This window comes from Mytilus galloprovincialis, chromosome 1 (genome assembly GCF_965363235.1).
Source record: "Mytilus galloprovincialis chromosome 1, xbMytGall1.hap1.1, whole genome shotgun sequence".
Taxonomy (NCBI): domain Eukaryota; kingdom Metazoa; phylum Mollusca; class Bivalvia; order Mytilida; family Mytilidae; genus Mytilus; species Mytilus galloprovincialis.
Window position 1 is genome coordinate 43,995,875 of NC_134838.1, and position 27,578 is coordinate 44,023,452.

The 27,578-nt window shown below is 32.3% G+C and overlaps 1 protein-coding gene across 1 annotated transcript in view; it reads right to left on the reverse strand.

Annotated features, from left to right (window-relative positions):
* The window catches only part of LOC143060987 (E3 ubiquitin-protein ligase rnf213-alpha-like), a 122,050-nt gene that overhangs the window by 41,431 nt on the left and 53,041 nt on the right, over positions 1-27,578 (reverse strand). Inside the window, exons 30-54 of the mRNA XM_076233665.1 lie at positions 27,384-27,476; positions 26,580-26,771; positions 26,047-26,207; positions 25,244-25,466; positions 24,818-24,982; positions 24,062-24,124; positions 23,551-23,660; positions 23,007-23,144; positions 22,300-22,468; positions 21,595-21,665; positions 21,183-21,315; positions 19,262-19,369; positions 16,906-16,991; positions 16,322-16,510; positions 15,686-15,812; positions 11,446-11,619; positions 8,918-9,054; positions 7,649-7,859; positions 5,581-5,938; positions 5,172-5,322; positions 4,142-4,488; positions 3,292-3,458; positions 2,731-2,952; positions 828-1,039; positions 346-451 (exon numbers count right to left, since the gene is read on the reverse strand). Of these exons, the coding sequence (XP_076089780.1) occupies positions 346-451; positions 828-1,039; positions 2,731-2,952; positions 3,292-3,458; positions 4,142-4,488; positions 5,172-5,322; positions 5,581-5,938; positions 7,649-7,859; positions 8,918-9,054; positions 11,446-11,619; positions 15,686-15,812; positions 16,322-16,510; positions 16,906-16,991; positions 19,262-19,369; positions 21,183-21,315; positions 21,595-21,665; positions 22,300-22,468; positions 23,007-23,144; positions 23,551-23,660; positions 24,062-24,124; positions 24,818-24,982; positions 25,244-25,466; positions 26,047-26,207; positions 26,580-26,771; positions 27,384-27,476 (4,113 nt within the window). The remainder of the gene's footprint in view (positions 1-345; positions 452-827; positions 1,040-2,730; positions 2,953-3,291; positions 3,459-4,141; positions 4,489-5,171; positions 5,323-5,580; positions 5,939-7,648; positions 7,860-8,917; positions 9,055-11,445; positions 11,620-15,685; positions 15,813-16,321; positions 16,511-16,905; positions 16,992-19,261; positions 19,370-21,182; positions 21,316-21,594; positions 21,666-22,299; positions 22,469-23,006; positions 23,145-23,550; positions 23,661-24,061; positions 24,125-24,817; positions 24,983-25,243; positions 25,467-26,046; positions 26,208-26,579; positions 26,772-27,383; positions 27,477-27,578) is intronic.

A 27,578-nucleotide genomic window follows, 5' to 3' on the forward strand; every position in this document is an offset into this window, starting at 1 on the left:
GTGAGCGTAGCGAACGAGATCAAAAAGCCTTCATATAATGTCAAGCAGCTGATATTTTACAATATCAATATGCAGATAATCTGATAATCGATTTATCGGGCTATATTTTTGCGTTTCAGAAGTGTTTTCTTTGTTTCACCAGCACACAAAAGATGACTTGATAAGTTCGGGTCAAAGTTATTAACGTCGGTTCAAACATTATGACGTCGCTGATATGTTCGGGTCAAAGTTATTAAGGCCGGGTCAACGTATTTGACGTCACAAAGACATGATACGGAATAATATTAAGAGCTGAACAGAGTGATATAGACAGTGGGATGACCGATAATATAGTAATATACATACTGTCCACAGAGCCATGCACCTTATAACTTCTTTTCCTTCTTCTTCATTTGACATACAAACATTCTCAATAAATAACTTTACAATAAAGGTTCTTGTCCATCTGAATCTGAAGAAATAAAAAGGAATGATAAAGACAAATCAATATCAACTATATTTGTTAAATTAAACTGTAGAGCAGTCATTTTGTTCATTCAATAACTTTCAAGAATATGTAGATTATGCTTTGGATCTTTTTGGTTTTATCTTTTTTTTTCTAAAAGACAACATTGAACTAAATTTAAAATTTGAAAGGAGATTAACATGCATGAGTGTGGTAAAAAAAAAGTGCACAAGTATCAACTATTCTGTAAATTAGTTAACAGTTGCAGTATATTGCATGCTTGTATTAGTGATCAACATGTAAATCACAGACAGACAGACAGACTTCAAATGCTTTCAAATCTTACACATATGTTACCAAAGGCCTTAACACAAAAGAGTACCTGGCTTGCTGGAGACCCTGTTGACATTGCTCTCCATATTTTAATTCCTGATTTTGAACATCCTGTTTGAAATGTCCAAATATCCTTTCAACAACAGGTCTATACTGACAGACCTTTTGTAACCATTTATTTCTAGGTTCTGGTTTGTTTAATGCATCTTTCACAGGTTTGAGATCATCAATCAATAACTGAAGAGCTAGGATGTCTAATGTCTAAAATTTATCAAAATATGAAAGAAAATAAATATTACATTGTGACAGTCATATCAATTTTAAAGAGTTGAATATACAAAAGCTGATCTCAGGGTAACCAATTAAAAATTTGATCAAGTCAGACATTTCTCATACTACTAAACACAAAATTACTCGAACATAGATATTTAACAATAACATGACAAAATGTTTACCCCCATCCCCAATCCTGTATTTTTAATTAAAACAGAAATATCTATAGAGAGAAAAATCCATTATGTGATTGAGGTCCGAGTTTAAAATTTTCTACTCCCCTCAGAAGATATGTAAAATTTCCTGTATTTTTTCTAATCAAAAATATCATCAGAAACAAAATCCATATAAATTTGTTTCTAATATGCAGAAACATACATGTCAAGTGACATGATATTCGCGTGTAATACACGCTTTTTTAACGGTTTACACGCGAGGATTTTGTCACATGGTGTGTACACGCTTTTCACCACTTTACACGCAATTACACGCTTTTTCGTTCTTTTCATTTTTTGGTCGTTAGTGATATCGCTATTCTCGGGTTTTTTCCTTATTCGGCGATAAATACCGAAAAATTCGAAGTAATTGTTTGGCTGCCTTATTGTTTATTTTTCTATATGGACAAACAAAAAAAGGTAAGTAGTTTGTGATTAGTTTTAACGATTTTGTGACTTTCTTTCAAATTCACTTTATAGGGGAAATGTGCACAGAAAGAGGTCACTTTCAGGGCCTGTACCGTCGTCTAAAGTGCCGATTGTTAAGCCAAAACGATGTGTACGGCAAGGTTCAAGATTTATAAATTATATTTTGGAGTTCGAGTTTAAATGATCGAGTGACATGTAACGCATAATTTGTGTATTCTATGTTGCAATGATTAAAAAAACCAATACATGTGAGAGGAGAAATACAATGTAGCTATTTGAATAAGCATTTAACATGTTTATCTAATGGAAATCAAATTTATAAAACATTTTTCTTTTTCAATTTCAGTTTCAAATCTAGCCAACACAGCAACAGATTTCTACAGGCCATGGGGATAAAAATATCACAGAACTGTTGGATCAACTCTCATAGTACCAGCTTTCTTCTGATGAACTACCCAGTTTTAACCAGGCAATAGCAATGGGAGTAATGGCAGAGATAATAGATGACATTTTACATCGCCAAAAAAAACAACATTATGACATTCTTTCAAATCTTGATGAAGCTAATTCAGTCAAATATCAATTCCAACTGTGGGAGAGCCTTTTCAATTATAAAGAAATTGACACTGAATTCTGTTCAGAACTTGACTATGATACATTTGTTTTGTGTGCTGTTATCAAATAAATGTAACTAAACTTGAAACTGGCAGTTGTTTTGAATATGTGCCTAGTGGTGGTGCTTTAAAAGCAACATTACAGACCAGTGTTTAAAACAATAAAAGTTCATAGTAGAATATATATCGTTTTTTTATATTCACAAATTTGTATGAAATTATGAACATTACCACATTCATATTAACAAGTCTGCATCTACGTCACACGTTTTCACACACTTTTTGACATGTCATGTCATGTCATTACATGATTTCCCATTGTCAGAGGTTGACATGTATGTGCAGAAATCAGACATAAAACATAATGAATTTTGTTTCTGTGACATTTGTTAAGGAAATAATAGATTTAAGAAGTTCTTACGTTTTCTTCATCAGTGACAAGAAAGTTTTTGGATTCTCCCTGCTGATATTCAAGAACCTTTTCACTACAGTCAGGCCAAACACAAACAATATGTGAAAAATTATTAAATCTTGCTGCTTGGTAAGCATATACAATGTGACAACCAAATAAAGAAGGTAGAAGCCTTCCATATTCTCCTCTGAGTAGTGTTTTACATTCTATTGCCACATTTTCACATACAAGCTGTAAAAAAAGAAGAAAAAAACTTCTCAAATATAAATCCTAAGCATGAAATAGATTACAAAATGCAATATAGAGAATTTAAGAAAAGAAGCATTTATTTAATACAAATGTTTTAGTTAGGGTTAACAGAACTAATAATCAATGCATTACTGTTAAAATTCCCTGTCTTGTACGGTCAGTGTTTTAGATAGATGTATTTCTGCTTTGTATGGATCTGAGGAGTAATAGTAATTTGTATAGTTTATTATGTCTTACTGTTACACCACTACCACAGGTTAGGGGAGGTTTGGTGCCATCAAACTCCCTTAACTTTGCCATATTCTGTATAATTTTACTTACATTACATTCATTCTCAGTTTGAACTGGGTAAACCATGAAAACAAAATCTCTAATATAGCATTGAAGGATATCTTGTGTGGTGATCTCTTCAATACTCAACAACAGTCTTCCTAATGGAAAATCTTGAAATATGTCAGCAGCTTTAAGGGCTTCATTTATGAGGTCGTCTGGAAGGAACAAAAACAGAAAATTTTATAACGGTTTAACCTACACTAATAACACATTTAATAAACTAAGTTTTTGGAATAAATATTAAGTATAAGAATGGTCATCTGTGTTTTTGGAATCAAGGTACAAACCTTTATACATTTAAACCCTCTTTTAAGAACAATATTTTATGTCTATTTACCATCATCTACAGGTTTGAGTGAGCTGACAGCTGTATTCAATCTTACAAACGATTTCTTCAATTCATTTTGTTGAGATGGAAAGTATTCTTCAATTCATTTTGTTGAGATGGAAAGTATTCTTCAATTCATTTTGTTGAGATGGAAAGTATTCTTCAATTCATTTTGTTGAGATGGAAAGTATTCTTCAATTCATTTTGTTGAGATGGAAAGTTATTTGCAAAATGTTGGAACAAAAAGATTTTTTTTTCCAAAGGAATTGTTGACCTCTCATAAGACTGAGTTTCAGAGAAATAACTTGATACTATCAGATTTCTGTATGTCTGTATGTCTTCTTTTTTCTTTATTAGAATAAACACCATACACAATTTTAAATGATAACTTTGGGCCAAATTTAGTTCAGCATTAATTTCCAAATATTATTGTCATGAGACAAGGGCAAATGACAGCATTGATACAGAATTTTCTTAATCATAGATCATTCATTACTTTGATGAACTTACCACTTTCTTGTAGAGTTTTTTTGGTATTGACTAATACTTCATCAATCTGGTTGTAAATCAACCAAGAAAAAGGCATGATAGCTGAGAAAACACGGCCAGTAGATGACGTTGTTTTTACAACATATTCTGAGAGTTCCTGTTTCTGTTTCGGAGACACAATTGTCATATAGTTTAATTGTGTCAATTCAGGATCGTTAATGATCTTGAGCCAAAGCTCGGTCTGCCAATTTTGTTTCTGTTCTTCATTTCTGATCAGAATATCTAAGTTCCTATTTGTGTCTATAAACGAAATTATTCCTGCTAAAATGGGAACAACTTTTGATTCCAAAAACTGACTGACACATTCCCTGCAAAGAGAAAAATCTTCTTTCTAGCATTGACATTAAAGATAATATTATAATAAAAAGTCTTTATTCAAATTCTAATTATGTTGTCTTTAATTTATATTCCTACTAGTCAATGAACAAGACAAATACCATATCTAAACAATACAAGATAATTATATACAGAATCATCAATCTCAGACCAGATTATTGATCCCCAACCCATACCCTACAGGATCCAGTTTAGCCTTCAAAAAGTTAAGCATGAGTTGTGTCCCTTGGTCAGATGAACTTCCAGTATTCATTTTTGCCAGACTGAACATTAGTAAGTCCAAACATTTCTCTGGTCTGGACAAATTTGAGGTAACCAGAGTCAATTATAATAAAAAAAAATCGTTATAACCTTTTTTCCCTTTCAATATAACGCATCTTTTTATAAAACACATTTCATAGTATCCTAGATATGAAACTTGGATATCATTTTCATCTAAAATGGGTAAAGAATGAAATAAGGTCAACCTTTTCTACTTTTTCCTGACATTCTTATAAAAACAGAATCTAAACCATTGACATGTACACAATAAGTATTGTAATGATCCTTGCTTACTAATATTGGGATTTATCTAAGTCAGTAGTTGACAATAAAAATTATTCCTGTGCTCCATTTTCAACTCTTTTTTCTGTTGCTTTTTCAAACTATTACAGACCTAAATGTTCCAGCCTTGGTAATATTTTCCGGTCTAGAAGCCAATACAGATAACCAGTTAGATGAAGTTGTTGTGTCAAAGCTTTCTTCTCGTTCTCTGATGATCTGAGTTGTGTGTTCAGCAATTCCTGATAGGACTGTCTTTGGTTCCTCTGGAAATATATAATATAATTATATTATCTCCCTAGATTTGGTAATTTTTGGATTCATTTATTTTCATGGATTCTGGAAACTTACATTTTTGTGGATATTAACTTTATGTTGTGGTTTTGCCAAAGTCCACATACAAGCCAACAGAAAAATTGAAATGTGTTAAACATTTTAATTCGTGGTTAACCTGTAGCCAAGAAATTCACAAAAATTGGTATGCAACTAATAATAATTAAACCATAGTATTACTTCTAGCTTACCTTGACTATTTTCAAGCAGTCTTAAAACAATGTTAAGTCTTTCAGTTGTCCGGCCAGATGTATGTCCAGAGTCCGTAGGAGGATCTTTCAAACAGGCCAGTGCTTTAAGTATACAACTCCTGATAAACTTATTTATGTGAAATTCTTTTTGTTCAGATAGTTCAGGTTCATATTTATCTTCTTCATATGTTTGTAATTCAGATTCTTCTAAAGTTTCAACATTTTCGCTGATTTGTTTTACTTCCTGTTTTGTGCTTGAAAGTATTTCACCAGCAGACTTGTCACACATGTCACATAATGGTGGAATAACTGTGGAAATGCGTAAGTCATCTATATGGACAGAATGCCACAGTCCACACTAAATGAGAAATATTTACAATTCATGTAAGACTATATATATCATTAACATGAAACTAAAGCTTTAAAATTATAAAACTCTCAAGAGAACTACTAAAGGGAAGTAAATTACAGTCATATTACTACAGGGAGTATAAAATACTTTTTACTCTTACAAAAATATTATTTCAGAACATATAAACCAATTAATACAGGATGCACAGGTGTATTTCAGAGTGAAAAAGTAAAAAACAGAAGCATGTGTTATATATTTGAATACAGAATGTGGGTGTATGACAGATCTGACCATGTAATAAGTGATTCTATTTAGAAGTTCTGAAGAAAAGTGTGACGACGATATAATCCATTAACTTAGTTCAACATTTTTTGAAAATTGAAATTTGAAGGCAAACATGTAGCTGACTTCAAGATGTTCAAACATTATGACTCAATCAGTATAAAGCTGCTGATCCCATATCATTAAGTCACTGCTTTCATTCTATTTAGTAGTACATCAACAAGTAATAAATAAAATTGAGAATGGAAATGGGGAATGTGTCAAAGAGACAACAACCCGACCAAATAAAAAACAACAGCAGAGGGTCACCAACAGGTCTTCAATGTAGCGAGAAATTCCCGCACCCGGAGGCGTACTTCAGCTGGCCCCTAAACAAATATATACTAGTCCAGTGATAATGAACGCCATACTAATTTCCAAATTGTACACAAGAAACTAAAATTAAAATAATACAAGACTAACAAAGGCCAGAGGCTCCTGACTTGGGACAGGCGCAAAAATGCGGCGAGCTTAAACATGTTTGTGAGATCTCAACCCTCCCCCTATACCTCTAACCAATGTAGAAAAGTAAACGCATAACAATAAGAACACTTTTTGTTAGATGAAAGGATGAACAAAATCAAACAATGTGAATAGTTCATACAAATCAACAGTATAAATGATGCCAATTTAACACCCACTAAAAAAGTTCATGCATTGAAATTGTGAAAATAAAAACAATCCAGACACACAGGATAATACTGATTAAAATAGAGTTATTCTCATTCAGAAGCAGTTCTTCCCTTCAAATATATCTTTCAAAGATTAATATGGGTTAATTTCCAAAAAGGAAATGAAAAATACCTTAAATGCCAATTTCCGCACTAGATGGTGATTGAGGATTCTATAATATGATGGCAAGAATTACTACCCAGCAAGAACTTATATGTTATCAGAACCATTTTGACTATAAAAGATCTTATCTGTAAATTCGAACAGATGGTGCACTGAGGTTGGTGACACAATATGAACATGCTTCGTTATGTCAAAACAGAACCTTTCACAGGAGCAGAAAAAAGAGGGAAAAGGTAAAAACATATGATGCATAATTATATCTAAAGTGATACAAATTACAAGTGCATGCTAAAATCTACTCACAAGTTCTGGAGGATAAGAGACTGCATATATCTAACTAAACAGTGGAATTTAAAATACATGTAGCCTACCCTTTTTTAGTATTCTGAAACGGTTTGTTTATGAAACAATTTCTACAGCAGATGCCTTATGGAAACTTATATAGGATTGAGATTAAACCTTCAAATGAATATTGACATTTTGTATAGATACTACCTACTGTTGAAGACCGAATTAACTATTTTTTGTGTGTGTCTTTTGGTTGTGGTCTCATTAACTGCTCCCATTATATATTTACACCTTATAAGATTTAATTAATACCTGGAAACCAGTAAAAGAATCTCCAGCTATACCAGGCAGTTGTACAAGAAAAACCACATGGACTTTGACCTCATTGTTTTCTTCAAGTATACGTTTAAGTTCCCTCTGTATAGAATATCTGGCACATGCAATCAGTTCTGTATTTTGGTCACCACATTCACACTGAACAATAAGCATTGAATTTGACACTGTTTTACTATCACCAAGAGATCTGTAAAATATTTCAAATACAATATGAATGTTCTTTAATAGTTATCTATTTTTAATGTGTAGACAATTTTATTACCATATTTTTTTCCCCATTATTTAAAAAAAAAATACATGACCTTGGTGTATCTAAAAGTGTGATTTAATTTAATTTTTTTATTTTTTGGTGTTGTAACGCCACTTTTAAGCACCACATTTAGGCTATTACATGGCAGCCAGTTTTAATTGGTGGAGGAAGCTGGACTGCACGGAGAAAACCATGACCTTCGATAGGAAAACTGACAATCCGAGTCAAATAAGATTGGAGTTGAGTGTACCAGCACAGCGGGGTTGGAACTCACAACCTCAGTGTTGACTGGCTACTGATTACAGTAGTAACTACTTACACCACACGGCCACGGAGGCCCCTTTTAAAAGTCAGATCATTTTAGATCAATGAACTGGCAAATGTCTAGATGCACAACAGGAATAAAAGCATTGTTCCTTTGATATGAAACTTTCCTTGTACTTTCATCCACCAGATACCTCTTAATACTCTTCAGTGTCTTCACGGTTATAAACCCAGTTTTAATCACCGATACAAACCTACATGTTTTTAGCAGGAGGAAGATTCACATTAGAATAACAAGAGCATTTGCATTCAATTTGTTGTGTTTCATTTCAACCAGGTATATTTGACAATGAAGAAATGTGAAACATGAGATATGTCTATTTCTTGGTAGAGATTTTTTTACAAACTATCAGAGTTTGCATTACTGAGCAGTTTTTAATACTGAAATGTTTTTCATTATAGTAACATTGTCCTTATATCTAAGGAATACCAGACAAATCTATGAAATAGATTTGAAGACAAAAATAAACATTTTAAATTGAAATTGATTCATTTATATATTTGCTTTGAGTAATTTTGTATCAAAATCCTAATTGGTGATGATGGTTATTTCTTTTACATGAACATGTAAAAATGTCTTCTTTAGTAAAGTACAAGATATTGCAAGCTGCAAAGACTTCATAGGTGTGTGCCTATTCCTTAATATTTTTTTCTGTTATAGTACCAAGTACCTTATTTGTTTGCTAAATTGTTGTTCTGTATGAAATTGCTGTAATGTCAGTGAGATCACATTTTGTCTGTCAATTGGTAAAGATCCGCAAAGATCCTCACATTCTGCTTGTGACAAGATCCTAGAGTTTGTAGTGATCTGAAAAGAAAAGACAGTTATATTATATGTAGTTCAAGATCTGACTCAATTTTATTATTCTGATCTTTTTACCTTTTTTTTTATTGAGAATTTACAACTCAAATTCAATTTATGCAGAAATTTTCTTTTTAAATTCTGAAGGAAAGACTTTTGATTGGTTAAAAATATACAAAAATAGTCGATGGTCCACCCTTGATTAATTCTCTGTCATTGTATTTCATATTTATGGCAGCAATATGTACAATAACCAACTATTAAATTGCTCAATTATAAGATTAAATTTTAAAATGATTAGGGCATTAAAGGCCTGGTTTTGGCCCAAGAAAATAAAATGTTTGATAACTTTTTCAAATTGGCACATAATCTTTAGAAATGCATTGGGTCAAGAAATATAAATGAAAAACATTAAGATTCTTATGTGATGATGTCACAATTACGTCATAATATGTACTGTTTTCACAAAAACGATGAAAATTCAGAATTTATGCAGTTTTCTATCTTTATTTCTGTTGTGGAAACATCGTGTGCAGCCAAGAAACAACAAAATAACTTAACTGAAGCTTTATTATTACTATTGACAAAAGCTCACCAAATATAAAGTTGTTTCTTGGGTGCGCACATACTTTTCCAATCGAAAATATACTTAAAAATTTGATGAAAAACAAGGAAAATCACAAAATTTTACAAAATATGCAAATTAAGGCATGATTTGTTGCCATGGTAACTTGTTCAATGTCCAAAATAATTTTGTTTTTCTGAATACCTTCTACCTAAGATACTTTTCAGTAATTTGAAAATATATATGATAACTTTTAAATTTGCAGTAATTTTTGGGTCAAATAAGGGCCTTATTGCCCCTACTCCTTTGTCAGATTTCAGTTCTAGAATTAGCATTTTGCATATAAATTTTGTCACAGATAGACATTTTGATATTTAAGATATGTTGTTTTAAAAAAGATATGTTTCATTTCAATAATGTTTAAACTTATCACAACAGTAGATTAGGCAATACCAAGGGCAAACAATATTACATTTGTAGTGACCCATCTACTGAAGAGATGTGCACTCTGTGCCTTCTTATATTAAAGAGATATGCTGGGACTTAGCCATGAAAAAGGTTAGAAATAGCCAAAAGCAACACAAGAGTGCACACACTGAAATGTCTCGCCTTCTTTACTAATCACTGATATTATGTTGATAGTCATCAATATAAAGCTTTATTACAACTGTCACATAAACTTAACATTAAGTAAAAAAACTAAACATTGACCAATGAACCATGAAAATGAGGTCAAGGTCAGAAGAACCATGCCAGGCAGGCATGTACAGCTAACAATTCTTCCATACAACAAATATAGTTGACCTATTGCTTATAGTTTAAGAAAAACAGACCAAAACACAAAAACTTAACACTGAGAAATGAACCATGAAAATGAGGTCAAGGTCAAATAAAACCTGCACGACATAAAGATCATAAAATATTTCCATACACCAAATTTAGTTGACCTATTGCATATAGTATTAGAAAAAAAGACTAAAACTTGAAAACTTAACTTTCACCACTGAACCATGAAAATGAGGTCAAGGTCAAATAAAACCTGTGTGACTGACAAATAGATCATAAAATATTTCCATACACCAAATATAGTAGACCAATTGCATATAGTATTAGAAAAAAAGACCAAAACTCAAAAACTTAACTTTGACCACTGAACCATGAAAATGAGGTCAAGGTCAGATGACACCTGTTAGTTAGACATGTACACCTTACAGTCCTTCTATACACTGAATATACTAGACCTATTGCTTATAGTATCTGAGATATGGACTTGACCACCAAAACTTAACCTTGTTCACTGATCCATGATATGAGGTCGAGGTCAAGTGAAAACTGTCTGACAGGCATGAGGACCTTGCAAGGTATGCACATACCAAATATAGTTATCTTATTACTTATAATAAGAGAGAATTTGAATGAACTATTTTTTAAAGTAGTCACTGAACCATGAAAATGAGGTCAAAGACATTGGACATGTGACTGACGGAAAATCGTAACATGAGGCATCCATATACAAAGTATGAAGCATCAAGGTCTTCCACCCTCCAAAATATAAAGCTTTTAAGAAGTAAGCTAACACCGCCGCTGGATCACTATCCCTATGTTGAGCTTTATGTGAGTAAAGTCACAGGCACGACAAAAAAACGGCTCAAGCTTTACTGTAGAGAGCATAGGTGTGCATCTTTCTCATAGATTTTCTAAATTTACAAGAAAGACAGGACGTAGATCCCTATAACATGTTTAACTGTGTTACTTTCTGTAACTTCCAACTCATATCAGCTAAAATCAGACTTAAAGTAATCGTTGAGAACATGGATTGATTTTCAACCTACCTGGGCATAGAAACTTTGACCAGGTTCATCTTGAAGTCTTTTACAAAGGTAATCTGTCAAACTCTCATGCTGCTGTTGTTTAGAGTAGATTTCCATTTCTTCTCCAACTCCATTCTGTGTAACAGCAGCTGGTGTGGCACACCATAGCAATGTTGACTTTCCTTCTTTCAAGATCTAAAAAAAATCAATTCATTCAAGTGACTTTGTCGTTGTTTTTTCAAAAAGTTTCCACCATTGCAATATCTAGTTCAAGTGTGGTCCAATATGCTACAGTTGGTCATAAATAGTACAAGATTCTTCACACAAATACTGATAAAAAAGTTGGAACTTTGAGCAATTGCTAACTAATAATATCTAGCCATAAGTGTTCAGTAAACAAGAAGTTGATAAATGATACTTTGACACTATAATTTTATTTAAATGCTTTAAAAGTATGCTCATAGGAGGAAGTTTCAGGAAGATGTAATTTAATAGTTCTAAAATTAAATTACAATGAAAATTTCATAAATGGAAGTTACACTATGAGTAGGAATACATACATGTAAGTAATTGGTAAACAGGGAATTAAAGAGCTATGAAAGTGTGCTGGTGGTCTGTACCACAGGATTGTGTATGCGTCTAGTGTGGTTAGTGCCATAGGCTCTCTATCACCGCTGGCTAGCCTGCATTGCAGGTGAACAGAAAGCTGAGTGCGTAAGTCTTTCTGCCAGTACATAGCCTCTACACTATTCAAGACTTCTACAATGCCTCCTCGCGACAGCACATGGTAACTAGGATCTAGCATCCTAGGCATTATTGTAGAGGATCTCGGAGCAGCAAGGGCCCCAGAGATGCAGTGTGTAGGCCCATCGGCGTGTGGATACGCCCTTGCACTCATCAACCTTGTCCCAACTATGGGTTAATAGTACCACTGCCTTGTGGTTAGTTTTGGGAAAATCAAAGGCTATGGGAGCAGACCCAGAAAGAAAAGCCGGGAAGATTGAACTCGTCAGCCATGGTAGGCAATCGTCTATGGGAAGGAAAACCTAGACAACAAAACTCCATCCTACAGGTAGTAGGTTTCTCGTATGGCTAATCACCAGACAGAGTAAAAAATTGATGATTACGGAAACCCAAGATACATTAAGAAATCAGCATGAGGATAACACCTCTGCTGCACAACATGGTTTAAGGGACATGACCCTGGTGGATGAAAGCCCACAGGAAGTCCACAAGCTGACACCCTTGTGTACACCAAAAGATAATATACTTCTAGGCAGTTGGAATGTAAGAACTATGTATGCCACAGGTAAAACTGTAAAAGTTGAAAGGGAAATGGACAGATACAACATAGAAATATTGGCCTTAAATGAAGTCAGATGGCTAGACAGTGGAAAGCTTACACTTCAAAATGGTAAAGTCTTATTATATTCAGGCAGGAGTTGGAATGATGCTGTCAAACCGAGCAAAAAAGGCACTGATTGAATGGAAGCCAATCACTGAGAGATTAATGTATGCCAGATTTCACACAACAACCATCAAAATAAGTGTCATCACTGTATATGCTCCAACCAACGATGCTACAGATGAAACAAAAGAAAGCTTTATAGAACAGCTAGATAGAGTCATAGCAGGAACACCTAAACATGACATCCTCTTAGTAATGGGAGACTTTAATGCAAAGGTTGGAATAAACAATGAAGGTCATGAGAACATCATGGGAAGGCATGGAATAGGAAGAAGAAACGAAAATGGAGAAAACCTCCTTGATATTTGTCAAAGGAACAACTTAGTTATTACTGGCACTATCTTTCCACATAAAGACAAACATAAGATAACATGGATATCACCAAACAAGAAAACAGAAAATCAAATAGACCATATCCTTGTTACTAGACAACACAGAACATCAGTACTGGACACAAGAGCAATGAGAGGAGCAGACATTGGCAGCGATCACGAACTCCTCAAATGCAAATTAAGAATCAAACTTAAAAGACATAAAATAGTAATGGATGCTACAAGGAAGAGATTTGATACCACCAAACTGCAACGTCCAGAAGTAAGAAAAGCATTTTCAATCGAGCTTAAGAACAGGTTCCAACTCTTAGACGAACTAGAGGACATAGAAACATTCTGGGAAGGAGTAACAAAATGCTATAAAGAAACAGCAACTAAAACCTTAGGTTTCAAAGAGCGTGGGCATAAGCCCTGGATCACCAATGAGTCATGGAAACTTGTAGACGAGGGAAGACAACTAAAGGAAAGAACAAACAACAGTAGATCAGAAAGAGTCAAGAACAGTTTAAATGCCAAGTATAGCGACAAAGACAAGGAGGTAAAGAAAAGTATGAGAAATGACAAAAGGCAATGGACAGACAACTTAATTGAAGAAGCAGAAAAAGCAGCAAGCAATGGTATGATGAAAACAGTATATGAGGTTACTAGAACAATTTGCAATGAAAAACAGAAACCACCTCAAGTCATCAAAGACAAGTCTGGAAATTTATTATCAACCCATGAAGAAAAACTTAAAAGATGGAAAGAACACTTTTAAGAAGTCTTGAATAGGCCTGAACCAGAAATAGCACTTAACATCAATTTAGACTATGAAATCGAGGAAAGAGAGATTGATACTGGCCCAATCAGAAAAGAGGAAATTACAAAAGCCTTGAAACAATTAAAAAATGGGAAGTCAGGAGGCATAGATGGCATAACAGCGGAAATACTTAAAGCAGATACAATAACAACCACCAAGTATTTGCTAAAGCTCTACAATATGATATGGATTCGAAACGAAATACCAAAGGAGTGGAATAAAGGTCTAATTGTTAAAATTGTAAAGAAAGGAGACCGGACATGTTGCGACAACTACAGAGGCATAACACTACTCTCTGTGCCAAGTAAGGTATTCACTAAGATAATCATCCAAAGAATACAAGAAGGTATAGATGAAGAGCTAAGACAAGAGCAAGCTGGCTTCAGAAGGGGAAAAAGCACCACTGAACAACTATTTGCTTTAAGAAACATCATAGAACAATGCTCTGAATGGAATGCTCCTTTATACATCAACTTTGTAGACTTTGAAAAGGCGTTTGATTCCATACACTGGGAAAGCTTATGGTCCATCTTAAAAGCTTATCGCATCCCAGCCAAACTCATCACAGTAATAAAACTCTTTTACGATTCATTTGAGTGTGCAGTACTAGATGAAGGAATACAATCAGATTGGTTCAAAGTAAAAACAGGAGTAAAACAAGGATGCGTGATGTCTGGCTTCTTATTTCTGATAGCCATTGACTATGTCATGAAGCAAACAATAAAAGACCATGAAACAGGAATTAGATGGAAATTTACCACCAAACTAGAGGACCTTGATTTTGCGGATGACCTAGCATTACTATCTTCCAAATTCAACATATACAGTTAAAAACAAGTAAACTTCAAGAAAATGCCAGCAAAATAGGATTAAAAATAAACACATCCAAAACAAAAGTAATGCGGATGAATACCACGAATAACAACCCGGTGAAATTAAATGAGAAAGACCTAGAGGATGTCGATACCTTCACTTACCTAGGGGGAATAGTTACAACAAAAGGTGGCTGTGACAATGATATGGACAACAGGTTCAAGAAAGCTAAAGGCCAATTCAGCAGGTTAAGAAAAATATGGAGATCATCGGTACTGTCTTTTAAAACAAAGGTCAGACTATTTAACAGCTTAGTCATATCAGTCCTACTGTATGGATGTGAAACCTGGAAAACAACTGAACAAGACAAAAAGAAATTAAACACCTTTCAAAATAGATGTCTCAGACAGATATTGAAAATAAGATGGCCCAATACAATTTCAAATGAAAACCTCCACATAAGAGCTGGAACAAAGAAGCTAAGCGATGATGTTATAGAACGGCGTTGGAGATGGATTGGCCATGTACTTAGGATGGATGCCAACAGTATATGTTCAGTTGCACTGACATGGAAACCAGAGGGAAAAAGGAAAGTTGGACGTCCCAAAACCACCTGGAGACGGACTGTAGAGACAGAACGAACATCACTTGGATGGAACAGCTGGGCTTCAGCAAGAACAGTAGCTAAAGACCGTGTGAGATGGAAACAATGTATCAGGGCCTTAAATGCCGACCGGCATGAAGAGGATAGGTGAGGTGAGGTGAAAGTGAATAATGTTTGTACCTTAGGATATGATAAAAATAAGAGCAATCGATGTTGGCTTTGAAAATTTGAAATTAATGAAGTACCTGTTCTCTTTCATTAAGAATTGTCTGTACTGTAGATTTTCTTTTCTCACATATATCATGTATAATAGCAGCACATGTATCCGCATGATACCCTATGAAAGTATCACCTATCTTTTTTTCCACTTTCCTAAAAAAATAACACAGATGTGACATTACTTTCATGGGATAAATGTCTAGCATGGTTCTTCTCAGTAAAATTACATGATCATACTTCAAAAGTACAGAAAACATATGTTTCTAATACCTGACTTTTTTGTATAGGAATACCAAAGTATAGAACCTACACAGTTAAAACAAATGAATTTGTTTTTAGTACTCTGACAAAAAGCAACATAGTTTTAATCTCAACAACCGATATTACTATAAGTTTTTAATATGAAAACTTGCATTGTCTGCAGCTATGGTTTTAAAGTTTTTATTTGTAAACAGTCACTTTCAGACCCTCCCAAACATTTTCTCTATATAACTTTTACTCTGTTCAGCTATCAACTGTCTATTAAAGTCAGCTAATTTTTGCTTCGAAACAATCATTTCAATGTCTTTTTAAATTACCAAAATAATCATGACAAAAAGTACTGGTATTCAGTAGCAAAGTTAAAACTATAATCATTAACTTTAAGAAATAGTGTAACTTACTTGTATCCGATTTGATTAGGCGACTTGTCTGCTGCATAAGTTTCGGCCCATTCAGTGAGTGCTTTGGTAAGCTCAGCCTGTTCTCCTGTTAACATTGTATTCATGGACAAGAAATGTTTTTCCAGTCTATTGATCAGTGGTATAGGAAATTTGTCATATACAACTTGTTTTTCTGCTACAACAACCAATCTGAAACATGAAATTATTGGTCCTCTTGTTGGAGTACTCTAATGCCTAATAACTACCAGTAATGATAAAATATAAGTTTTATAACATTTATATTCTTGATTGTTCTTGTTAAATTTCATTACCCTCATTCTTCAATATAATCAAAGCTTAGTAAAAGTTGGAAAATATCATTTTTTTCATTGTAAAAGTGTAAAAACTTAAAGCAAGATTCACAATAGTCTTAAGTTTCAAAGAAATTAGACCATGTATCATCAATACTTTATAAAAATAAATAGAAATACCAAAATATAATTAAAGTTATTCAAGCATGTTATAAAGGTTAAGCTAACTCAAGATGAGAATTAAGTTGATAATATATCTAAATATTTACGATATATCGGTAATGAAAACTGTACCTGAATTTTCTGTGTACCCTACATTTAACTCTGTGTGTTCCAAGTCCCAGGTCAACATATCTTTCTCCTCCAAATTCAACATAATACTAAAATACAAACTTTAATAGCTATAGATTTCGTTCAACTTCAATAATAAACACGCAAAATATTAAGAGAGATTTTGGATGCCCCAGCTACTGGATATACCAGCTACATAGTTTTCAACCTGATTATTTCAATGAGAGAGATGAACAACATTTTTATCATAAACTAAGGCCGTTTTCACATTGACCTAAACTTGGTGTTGGGTTGGTGTAACTCACACGTAAACTGAACGCAATTACGTTCCCATTGATAAAACTCAATGTTTACATGTAGTTTAAATCATGTTTTGTCTACATGCAGTCGATAGTCAATGTAGGCCTTGTGTAGGTTAGGTTTACACACAACTATGTGTTCGTCAATGATGATGCTTTGAGTATTGATAAGGGGTTAATAAAGCTACGTGAAGTTTTTTTATAACAAATATATATCAAGTTTAGGCAAATATTTCTGTAAAGAACTTTATTAATAATTGTTATAAATATCAATTTTATTCAAAAACTATTTCTTCCTTAAATATACATGGTAAAATTGATGTTATTAATGTCTAATTCATTTGAAAAGGTCTTCCTGAATCGACTGGACGTACAAAGAAATATTTGCTACTAGTCTTTACTCAAACAACGATTCCCTCATAAATGCATTACTAAACTAGAGGCTCTCAAGAGCCTGTGTCGCTCACCTTGGTCTATGTGCATATTATACAATTGACACAGATAAATTCATGACAAAATTGTGTTTTGGTGATCATGATGTGTTTGTAGATCTTACTTTACTGGACATTCTTCTTGCTACAATTATCTCTATCTATAATGAACTTGGCCCAGTAATTACGGTGGAAAATATTTTCTAAAATTTACTAAAATTTACAAAAATTTATGAAAATTGTTAAATAATGACTATAAAGGGCAATAACTCCTTAAGGGGTAAACTAAAAAATTTGGTCATGTTGACTTATTTGTAGATCTTACTTTGCTGGACATTATTGCTGTTTACAGTTTATCTCTATTTATTATAATATTCAAGATAATAACCAACCAGGTGCTCCGCAGGGCGCAGCTTTATGCGACCGCAGAGGTCGAACCCTGAACAGTTGGGGCAAGTATGGACAAAACATTCAAGCGTGATACAGCTCTGAATTTGGATTGTGATCAAATTTGACATTACATATTTTTTTTTTACACAAAACAAATGTCAAGATTTTACAAATCAATTAAAGATTTCTTCTTCAAACTTATTTAAATCTAAAATTAAATAGTTGACACAGCATAGGTTTCTGACACAGAATGAATGTGGTCTAATGAACTTAACTCCTATGATGTTGTGACAAAATTAGTTTATCAGTTTGTATAGTTATATGATATTCATTTCCATGCTGAAGGGGAACTGTTTATTTTGAATTGCTATTAAATTGTCCAAACTAAGCTTTCATATAGTTTTTCTTTCTAAAAGTATTCTATATTTATAACAATCAGACATTATGTGAATTAAAACATTTCATATTCAGTAAAATATGTGTAAAATTGCAATATATGTTTGTAGGAAGTTTCCATGGGGGAGATAATAACTTTTCTTTCAAAAAGTCTTTATTCAAAAGAATAATATTTTAGGTTATCTCCCCTGAAAATTTATCAATAGGATATTGTTATTTCACACATATTTTACTGAATATATGATGTTTTATTTAAAATGATATCTGATTCTTATAAATATAGAATACTTTTAGAAGGAAAAACTATATGAAAGCTTAGTTTGGACAATTTAATAGCAATTCAAAATAAACAGTTCCCCTTCAGCATGGAAATGAATATAATATAACTATACAAACTGATAAACTAATTTTGTCACAACATCATTAAAGTGGAGTTAAAGTCTTATAGGATTGTAAGTATGTTTTATTGTATCACCTTGCACTTTCATGACTTGGCTGTGGTTTTCTACAGCAGTTGGTTCAAATTTCTGACCAGTTGAACAATTTGATTTTAAAAAACAAATTGCAATTTGGTCAAAATTTTGAATGAGTTGCAATTGGTGGAGAGCAACACTAACAGTCAACTCACTGTAACAGTTCACTCAAAAATAAACATCTACAAACAAAGTATTAAGTTGATGTGACCACAAACCATCCTAAACCAAAACTTAAACCTACTTTAATGCAAAAACTTTAATTTGATACTATCAAGGCAAGGCATTAAAATATCAGTCAACACTTTCTTGTGTAATGGTAGATAGGCATCTGTGTTTTAATTATTTTTCTAATAAAATATACACTTACCTGATTGAGAGCATCATACAAACTTTCATACAGGTTTTCTAGATTTAGTAGAATCACAGTGCTACCAGTTTCCATGCACACTTTGATACGGTTGATATTTCTGCATACCTAAAACATTTAACAATTGTGGAGAATAAAATAATTTTACAAGCCAGAAATAGGACATGTTCTAAAATTTAGTTGAATTGGTCAATCATATTTCATTTCTAGTCAAATCTTTCTAGTGATTGTAAGGTATTGGAAACATTTTACTTCTGACAGCTTCATATCAGATTTGAATTGGTTCCGTCAGTCAACTTCAACAGTTGACAGTTTTGTTCTGTTCTAGTATATACCTCAGTTTTATCAAAGCACTCCACTTGTCAAATGAGTATTAAAATTTTAAATACTTATCCGAAAAAGCGAATATTTTTATATTTACTATATGAAAAATATAATTTAACAAGAATGTGTCCAAAGTACACGGATGCCCTACTCGAACTATTATTTTCCATGTTCAATGGACCATGAAATTGGATAAAAAATATAATTAGGCATTAAAATTAGAAAGATAATATCATAGAGAATATGGGTACTAAGTTTCAAGTTGATTGGACTTCAACTTCATCAAAAACTACCTTGACCAAAAACTTTAACCTGAAACATGCACTGTCATTTTCTATGTTCAGTGGACCATGAAATTGGGGTCAAAAGTTTAATTTGGCTTTAAAATTAGAAAGATCATATCATAAGGAACATGTGTACTAAGTTTCAACTTCATCAAAAACTACCTTGACCAAAAACTTTAACCTGAAGCGGGACAGACGGGCGAACAGACAGACAGACAGACAGACGGACAAACGGACGCACAGACCAGAAAACATAATGCCCCTCTACTATCGTAGGTGGGGCATAAAAATAAAATTAGTTAGTTAAAGTGAATTAAATAAGGGTTTAAAATGTCTTTGATAATATATTAAAAGATATTAATAAAAAATATTATGCACACATCACAGTTTTTAAAAGGATTTTACTGATTTGAAAATTAAATAAAGGTTCACCTCAAATGAAAAATTGACTCCAGTGCAGCTTGTACATCAATTGTGAGATTGGGTTATTTTTTAATGTTGTCCAACAAATCAGGTATTTAAAAAAAATTCTTGTTCAGAGCAAAGAGGTTTATCTTTGACAATTCTTTGGCTGAGTATGTAATGTCTTGAGATGTGTCAATACTACTTTCAACGGGAGATAATAATTGACCAAATAATGAACATGAAACATCCAGTTTTTACTGATTTTGTTAACAATTTGTTTAAAGAATTTCACTATATGACTTCAAAGAAGAAATTTTATATAAATTGCAATGTTTTTAAATGAAAGAGTAGCCAAATATTTTAGTTATTTTAGCAAAATTTTGAATTTATTTAAAAATTCACATAGAATCCTCACTCATACAAAACTACTAGAAAAATTATAAAAAAGGAAACTTCAACTTCTGCTCAATGCCTAAAAAGTTATCCATTATGCTATACATAGGATATATAAGAAGATATTGGTAAATGCTGACAAAATACAGGTCTAAATCCTTGTTTATGTACAGAGGACTTTAAATACACAATCAGTTAACTATTTTAAAAGTCTTATATTTGAAATCAATGCACTGAAAAGCTCACCGAACATGAAAATTGGAAGAGAAGATTTTTAAAATCAATTTATAATACTGTGGATTCATTAATATTCATTGGATACCAATTTTCGTAGATGATGTGGGTACAGGGGAACCGTGAATTTAAATAATCAAGGAATCACAAATTTTCTAAAGGAATATATGCAGACTTTGCCAAAACCATGAAATTAAATATCCACGAATATGCAAGTTTGCCACAAACCGCAATCATAAATGAATCACAGTATCTAAAACATAAATATTGTAAAATTTCACCTGAGTGTATTCTTGGTCACTTGGAAAGCTGCTTCCAAATATTACTTCTGCATTGTGCATGGAAAAGATTTTCTGCTGTAGAATTGACAATGCTCCATAATTTTCTGTCAGCAACAATAGGTATCTACTTTCACTGCAATATGGAATAATTTCTATTTAAATCTATCAAAATTTAAATTTTTGAATTTTATTGCAAGAACAATACTCACAATCAAGCCAATGTAATTTATCCTCTGACTTTCACCTTACTTACAAAATCCTCTTTTATCAATATTGATCAGGGATATTATTCCAAAAATTAAATATTTGAGAAATTGATTAAAAACTCAAATAAATCAAGATCATAGCACAGGAAAACTGTTGAAACCTTTCTCAATTGACCTTTAATAAAACTTTATTCTTTATTTCATACCTGTCTGCTTGACCACTCAGACATGCTTTTATCATTCCAGTCGAAGAACATTCAGGATCAAACTCGGTTTCCTGTAATATATATATAAATGTATATAGAGATATAGACAATAAACAAAACACAATAACATTATTTTTCTATTTCAACTTTTAAAGACAATGTAAAATTGGTTTATATTTTAAACATAGGTTTACAATATAAATAATTATATAATTATATATTCATGTTCTAGTATTGACAGTTATGCAGAAAAGGTAATGTTTCCGTATTAAGGTGGTACCCAACACTTTAACTAAAATTAATTTGGCTCGTTTAATTTTTTTGAAATTTTGACAAAGTATTTACTTTGACCCTATGACAAAAATATAAAAAAAAAATTTAAATTTGAACCAACTGTTTAATCAGAAAAAATACACTGGTTATATAGCAGTTTGACAAACACTTATTTTGATCATTGAGAAGCTTAATATTCCCTTATGAACACAATGTCATTAAAACGTTCTGCTGATTTTACAGAGCTATCTCCTTGTAGGGTTAGGTACCACCTTAATATAATGGTGTAATATATATTTACTGATATTCATGCATAAATGAGTTGCTTCCTTGACACTCATACCACATCTTCTTATATCTATGTAATATTCTAACTTTTCCTCTGTATAAATAGTTACAATGAAACCAATTGGACCCCTATAATGATTATACCTCTTCATTTCTGTTGACTACCTCTGCAAGATTTCTAGCAAATATGTCGACAGGTTTTATAACTTCTTCTGGTAATCCACCAAAATTTCTCAGAATACAATGTTTCAGCTGTAGCCAAGTTGGTTTACTCCTTGACTTTGATATAAACCCATACAGCATCTTTAACAAACTGAAAATCCAAGTACTAATTGTAATAATAACTGTACATGTTGAGTCAAATACTTGATGGAGAAACACTAATGACATCCAATAGATAAGATATAAGGATAAAAGAAGGTGTCAAGCAAGCACCATAGATCAGGTAGATAAGTCTAGTGACCAGATTTGTTCTGAATTTTGGCAAGGAAAATAATCCTGGATACCATTTGGAATAGAAAAATTGCCGTTTGCCTAACTTGTATTCAATAATTTTGAAGCTAATAAAGAAAAAAACTAAGAAGCTTGAGGTGTGGAAAGACTTGATAAAAATAAGCACCTTTTCCAAGGGCATAGGATACATCCTTATTTTTTATAGTGAAGTAGTTACAAGAATAAAATGGGAGTTTAGAAGGAATCTATTCAGAACTTAATGAAATGACTCTGTAGAAATACATAGATGGGTCGATTTGATGAATTAATCATACATTCAAAAAACTTTATTTAAAGTGTGTCTAAGTCATAATATGAAGGGTTTTAGTTTTTAAAATATTGTTTCTGAATATTAGTACCTGTAAAAATCTCTCAAACCAAAGAATTCTCTCATCTCTTCTGAAGCCTGATCAAATAATTCATTATATGATATAGCTAGGGGGTCAATCATTGGGTCGATTATCCTCTTTACATTTTTGTCTGTTGAACAAATTTTTCTGAAAAAAAAGATGCAAAATTATTTTTATTATTCATTAAGAAATAAATATTGAAAAGTTATCATTTAAACTTTAAATATATTTAAAGAGGATATAAAATTTCTAAAAAAATTAAAATCTAACATAAGAACAATATTAGCAGTATGGCTTTGGTACATCTTTGTATGTGAAACCCCAAACAACATTGACCAAAAAGTCATGCCCAGAAGAAAAATTTGTGCTTGTAATTCTGTCATATCATCTTGCCTACTTTATAGTTCATTTTTTAAATCCCGATATATTTGTTGATTGGTAGGAACAAAAGAAACATACACAATATTCTTTTCAATTTTGTCAAATTAAATAGTTATAGTCCCTTAATTTTGTCACTACAACAAGAATTTCATTACTGAAAAAACACTCCTACCTTGCACTATTACGGAGCTCCTCTTTATCTGGAATATCTCTTTGTACCAGGATACCTCTGTTCATCTTAGCAGGATCTAATGCCCAGTTTGATATTCCAACAAAAGCAACCTTACAATTGATACATATTTAGTCAATCAAAATTTGTGTTATTGGGCTTAAACATAATGATAAAATACATATTTTTTTTCTAAAACTACCACTTAATAGTTTTCATAGATATGCTGTATTATGTCAGGTTGAGGATAGTTTGGGTGTGCTATGCAGTTATTTTGTCTTAAAGGCAAAAGAAGAAAAACATTTACAGACAAGTTGTTTGTTTTGTGTTGCTTTACAGTCTTGCCAGTGATTTTTACTTCCACTCTTTAACTTGGAATTGGACAATGGTTAAACTTAAGGCTCCCCTGCTAGGGTGGGGGCATACTAAAAGGTAGCTATATAAAGTGCATGTAACCACAAGAATCTTGAAGTTTCTACAGGTAACCTTTTAATAGAAATCTACAGATATATACCTTTTTGTATGGCTCTGGTTCTTCATCATCACAGCAACCATCTTCTAGCAATGGATGAAGAGTCTACAATAAGAATTTTTAAATTGTTTTTAATCATAAACATATGGTTTATTTGAGAGAGCACATGACACATGTTTCTGGAATAAAATCATCAAGAATGTTAGGAGTCATACTAACAGAGTTTATTTATAAATTGCTTTCAAGCCTGAACCTTTGAAACAAATTAAGACCAAAAAATGCACTTTTTGAATCTTCTTTAAATTTGCTCATTATTAAAGGAAATGTATAAAAATTAAAAAAAAGTTTTGGTGTGAAATAATATAACTTTGATAGTTCCAATGAAAGAGTTTCATTGAAAAAAAGATAAAATGTGAGGTGGAAGTAAAGAAATGAAACAATCATTAAAAAAATAATTTCTTTTTTTACTCCTTTTCTCTACTACTGCTGGAAGGTCTACAAAGATTAACTAAAAGGCTCTGAACTTATTGCATACATTTATATTTTTTGTAATTCTTGTTTTGATTTGCTAACACTTCCCCTATCCTTTTATACCATGTCATTGATTACTGTGAGACCTATATTTGTGCTACTTTGTATAGTGATGCATCTAGAATTGACACCATTTTACCAAAAGTAAGTTATTCTGAACAAAATTTAATGAATCAGTAATTAAACTGGTTAAAATTAATCAGTTCTCTTCCTAGAATATTTCAGCATACAAAAATCATTTATTTATAAATGAAAAAAAAAAAATACCTTCAAAGGCATTCTAGGTGAGTCTTCAGCTAGACCAATTTCATCCAGTACTACAACAGATACAAATCCCTCCTTATCCTTCTGATATGCAGCACATTGTTTGAAAGTGCCAACAATACAATCTGGTGTGGATAAAGGGCTGCACTGGAAAGACACTATTTGAACCTTTTAAAAAAAAATACAAATATATTGTAGGCAGGGAAACAGTCAGTTATTTAAAAATGAAAGGATTGAACTTAAGAAACATTTTAGGCTATATAATTATGTAATAAAATTTTATTTATTCATTTACTGACTTTGTTATAAAATCTCAAAAGAGGATCAAAATGTACAAAGATAATGAACATTTTTACATGTAACTCCTGTACAATGGTTTCAAACTAAAACTAATAATCTCATAAAAAAATCATTTTATTGTACATTCACCTGTTTAAAGTTCCTGAATAAATCATTGTGAGCTCCATTTCCCTGCATAGCATCAGCAACTATTGTTTTTGCCAGAGATTTTGAACTGCCAGGTTTCCCAACAAGAAACATTGGAATCTTTAGTTCTATACATATAATCATCATGAAGACATTTTCTTTCAAAGCCTTGTTCTTTGCAATGTTCTGAGCCAGTTCTACATTGTCTATAAAGGCTGACTGGCAGCTAAAATAAAAATAACACAAATGTGTCCATAATACACAGATGCCCCACTCACACTATCATTTTCTATGCTCAGTGAACCTTGAAATTAGGGTAAAAACTCTAATTTGGCATTAAAATCAGAAAGATCATATCATAGGGAATATGTGTACTAAGTTTCAAGTTGATTGGACTTCAACTTCATCAAAAACTACCTTGACCAAAATCTTTAACCTGAACTTCGCACCATCATTTTCTATGTTTACTGGAGCGTAAAATTGGGGTCAAAACTTTAATTTGACATTAAAATCAGAAAGATAATATCATGTGGAACATGTGTACTAAGTTGAAAGTTATTTGGACTTCAACTTCATCAAAAACTACCTTGACCAAAAACTTTAACCTGAAGCGGGACGAACGAACGGACTGACAAACGGACCGCAGACCAGAAAACATAATGCCCCTCTTCTATCGTAGGTGGGGCATAAAAATACATGGTACAGGTTTCAATGAAGCTCTATCTATTATCTAAAACCAAGTCAAACATTTGTGGAGCTAAAAAAAGTAATTTGCAATACTTTTTCATAAATTTTACATCTCTCACTTCAATATTTCTTCCTCAATCTGATCAGCTCCTGCTGGAAGATTCAATGGATTTTTAAAATGTCTTGCAACTGTTCTTCTGTATTCTTTTCTTTTCTTTAAACAGGCATGGTAACAAACTCCCAAAGCAAGAACAAGCGATCTTGTTAAATCATCAATAACCTACAATTTGCAAAGTAATCAACAATCTCAAAAAATAAAAATCTACAAAAACAATGTTAAATGACAGTCAATGTTGGATTAGGAGAAAAGGTCATGTGAAACTCAACTTAATATCAGTGTCAGAGATATTGCAAAATCTCTAGCAAATGGCAATCAAAATGGTGTTATACTTTCAGACTTTTCAAAAGCTTGCCATCAAGTCCCCTATTAAATATTAACCCATAAACTCATTTGCTTTTTGAATTAGACATCAATACTTGCATTGAATAATAGACTCCTTATCTGATGTTTCGACCTAATTCTACTTTTCATGCTTTTTTCTTATATGAACATTTTCTAAAATTCCTAAGGCCTTTGAAAAGTATCACTTACATCATGTCTTTGTTTCAAATTGTCTTCCATATCTTCCATGGAGTCTCTACCTGCTTTCTGATTTTTCTTCCTCTCTTGGAATCTAATCTCATTGAAAAGTAGATGATCTTCATCTTGGCTTTGTTTGTAAAACCAGCTCATCACCTGTAGAACTCTTTCTACATCACGTAAACTTACAAAACTGCATTCATCCTGTAAAACAAGTTCTTTTATCTAAATAAAAACTTGCACATTTGTCTTTGGTTCAGGGAAATTTAAAACATTCTTAATAATGTATAGCCAAATACCTACATCTTTACGGTAGGCTGCAAAGAGTCTGAATCAGCAAAAATATCCTATTTAAATATCTATACTCATCTACAAGATCTTGTTTTTTTTTTTAAATTACCCATTTTCAAAAACCAAGTACCGTATAGCAGGTTATTTTCGCGGGGTGTAAATTTTCGCTTATTTTCACGTGTAGATCTAAATCGCTAAAATAAATTTCGCCAATTTAAAAGTGCACACGCAAAGGTATTGAGAAAAGTTTTGAAACCCCCAAAATATTTTGTATACCTTATTCAATGAAAATCGCGAAATTTTACACCCCCGAAAAAAACCCCACTATACAGTATATAACTTTTGGGGTTTATCCATAGTGTAACCAAGACCTACAAGAGAAATGTTTAGTTCATTCAACATACAAAAGTATCCTAGAGTGGGGTATTATCTATTGTAGTTTTCAGGACAATTGGCTGAACCAAAAAACTAAAAATACATTATAAAATTGAATATATTTAGGGAACAATTTCTATAATAACATACCTTTTGCATCCTCATGAATTCTTGTGAAACTGTCAGAATCTTACTGACAACCTTATCTAAGCCTGGCAGACTTGGCAAATGTCCATTGTTTACCTATTAATAAATTTACAATCAGTCTATGCAACTATTCTCTAGAGTAAATTTTACTGAGAAGCAAACATTTCATACATATATTATTATTCAGTAAAAAATTAA